Genomic DNA, 2,381 nt, shown 5'->3' on the forward strand with positions numbered 1-2,381 from the left:
TCCCCATGTCTCCAGCAGCGATTGTGCTAGAGACCGCTGCTGATATCAAATCCAAGATGGCGGCACTGAGCAGCAGCCTCATGGCTTTTTTTAAGTCTGCACAAGCGAGGCTTTAAATAATATACATAAAATGTGATAAATGGACATATAATCTTATGGGAAGATTGTTCTTGAAATAAATGGTCTGGTGACAGGTGCTCTGCCATCGTGTTATCAGCCGGGGGAATTTGGCATATGAGGACCGGTCAATGTTGCCCCGGGGCAGCCAATCAATTTATTCAAATGACAGCCAGAGTCTAATTATTGACCATAAGAACCCCTCCCCCGCCCCCATTTCCTTTACAAAATACACTTCTCATCCTCTCCGGTGTATATATTGTATCTTTTCAGATGGGAGTTCATCTCAAAGAAGCCCCGCCTACAACGGCGAAGAAACGTTGAGTCACCCGGTAACCAGCATGACATCAAGACACCAACCGAAAGGTAAGATTTGCGACTCGCGACATCAACGGTCGCATTTTAATTCCGTTAGTATCACTTCTGAAGTTCTTTGTTTCCTCTTTTGTAGCCAAACTCGGCGACACAAAAGAACTGGAAAACTTCATTTCTGATCTGGATAAAGTTCTCACCGGTAAGTGAACGGCGGTGCTTAGAAATAAGAACCCAATTTGGGGTAATGTGCCTCCCATTGGCCAAAGGCTTTGTTGCTTTTGGTGGCCCTTTAAGGGAATGCCCCCTTCAAAGGCTTTTTTGCTCACCCTCCATATTCGTCCAGTGACACCACCAGCACGGGGGCATCATTTCCTTCCAGTGACACCACCAGCATGGGGGCATAATTTCCTTCCAGTGACACCACCAGCACAGGGGCATCATTTCCTTTCAGTGACACCACCAGCACAGGGGCATTATTTCCTTCTAGTGACACCACCAGCACAGGGGCATCATTTCCATCCAGTGACACCACCAACGCAATGGCATTTTTTTTCTTTTAGTAACACCACAGAAGCAGGGGCACGTTTTTCTTTCAGTGACACCACTGATACATTGTGTGCCATTCTTAACCCCACCCCCTTCTCCCCTCAGGGGTTGGGGGAGCACAGTTTGGCATCCTTGTCCAGGGCACTGACCTGTCTTGTCCCACCACTGGTCCATAGTTGATAAGGAACTTAACTACTGTACCCCACAAAAGCCATTTAAAGCCCATTGCACCAGTGACACAGGCATTTTTTTGCTTCCGGAGACACCACCAACACAGTGGCATTTTCCCGTTCCAGTAACACCACCAACACAGGGCATTTTCCCCTTCCAGTGACACCACCAACACAGGGCATTTTCCCCTTACAGTGACACCGCCAACACAGGGCATTTTCCCTTTCCAGTGACACCGCCAACACAGGGGCATTTTCACCTACCAATGACACAACCAACACGGAGGCATTTTTTCCTTTCAGTGACACCACCAACACAGGGCATTTTCCCCTTCCAGTGACACCACCAACACAGGGCATTTTCCCCTTACAGTGACACCGCCAACACAGGGCATTTTCCCGTTCCAGTAACACCACCAACACAGGGCATTTTCCCCTTCCAGTGACACCACCAACACAGGGCATTTTCCCCTTACAGTGACACCGCCAACACAGGGCATTTTCCCTTTCCAGTGACACCGCCAACACAGGGGCATTTTCACCTACCAATGACACAACCAACACGGAGGCATTTTTTCCTTTCAGTGACACCACCAACACAGGGGTATTTTATCCGTCCAGGGACACCAACACAGGGCATTTTCCCCTTCCAATGACACCGCCAACACAGGGGCATTTTATCCTTCCAGGGACACCAACACAGGGCATTTTCCCCTTCCAATGACACCGCCAACACAGGGGCATTTTCCCCTTCCAATGACACCACCAACACGGAGGCATTTTTTCCTTTCAGTGACACCACCAACACAGGGGTATTTTATCCTTCCAGGGACACCAACACAGGGGCATATTCCCCTTCCAATGACACCACCAACACAGGGGCATTTTCCCTCCCAATGACACCACCAACACAGGGGCGTTTTTTCCTTCCAATGACACCACCAACACAGGGGCATTTTCCCCTTCCAATGACACCAATGGCAACACAGGGGCATTTTCCCCTTCCAATTACACCACCGACACAAGGGCATTTTTTCCTTCCAGTGACACCACCAACACAGGGGCATTTTCCTCTTCCAATGACACCACCAACACAGGGGCATTTTTTTTTCTTCCAGGGACACCACCAACACAGGGGCATTTTCCCTCCCAATGACACCACCAACACAGGGGCATTTTTTCCTATTACTGACACCACTGACTTTTTGCTTGCAGTTATTAACCCCACCATCT

The 2,381-nt window shown here is 49.1% G+C and overlaps 1 protein-coding gene across 1 annotated transcript in view; it reads left to right on the forward strand.

The window, feature by feature from the left end:
- LOC108805008 (regulator of cell cycle RGCC-like) overlaps positions 1–2,381 on the forward strand; it is a 10,324-nt gene that overhangs the window by 4,503 nt on the left and 3,440 nt on the right. The window contains exons 3-4 of the mRNA XM_018576962.1: positions 391–483; positions 569–631. Of these exons, the coding sequence (XP_018432464.1) occupies positions 391–483; positions 569–631 (156 nt within the window). The remainder of the gene's footprint in view (positions 1–390; positions 484–568; positions 632–2,381) is intronic.

This window comes from Nanorana parkeri, unplaced genomic scaffold (assembly GCF_000935625.1).
Source record: "Nanorana parkeri isolate BGI_ZX_2015 unplaced genomic scaffold, ASM93562v1 scaffold81, whole genome shotgun sequence".
In the NCBI taxonomy this organism is placed as follows: domain Eukaryota; kingdom Metazoa; phylum Chordata; class Amphibia; order Anura; family Dicroglossidae; genus Nanorana; species Nanorana parkeri.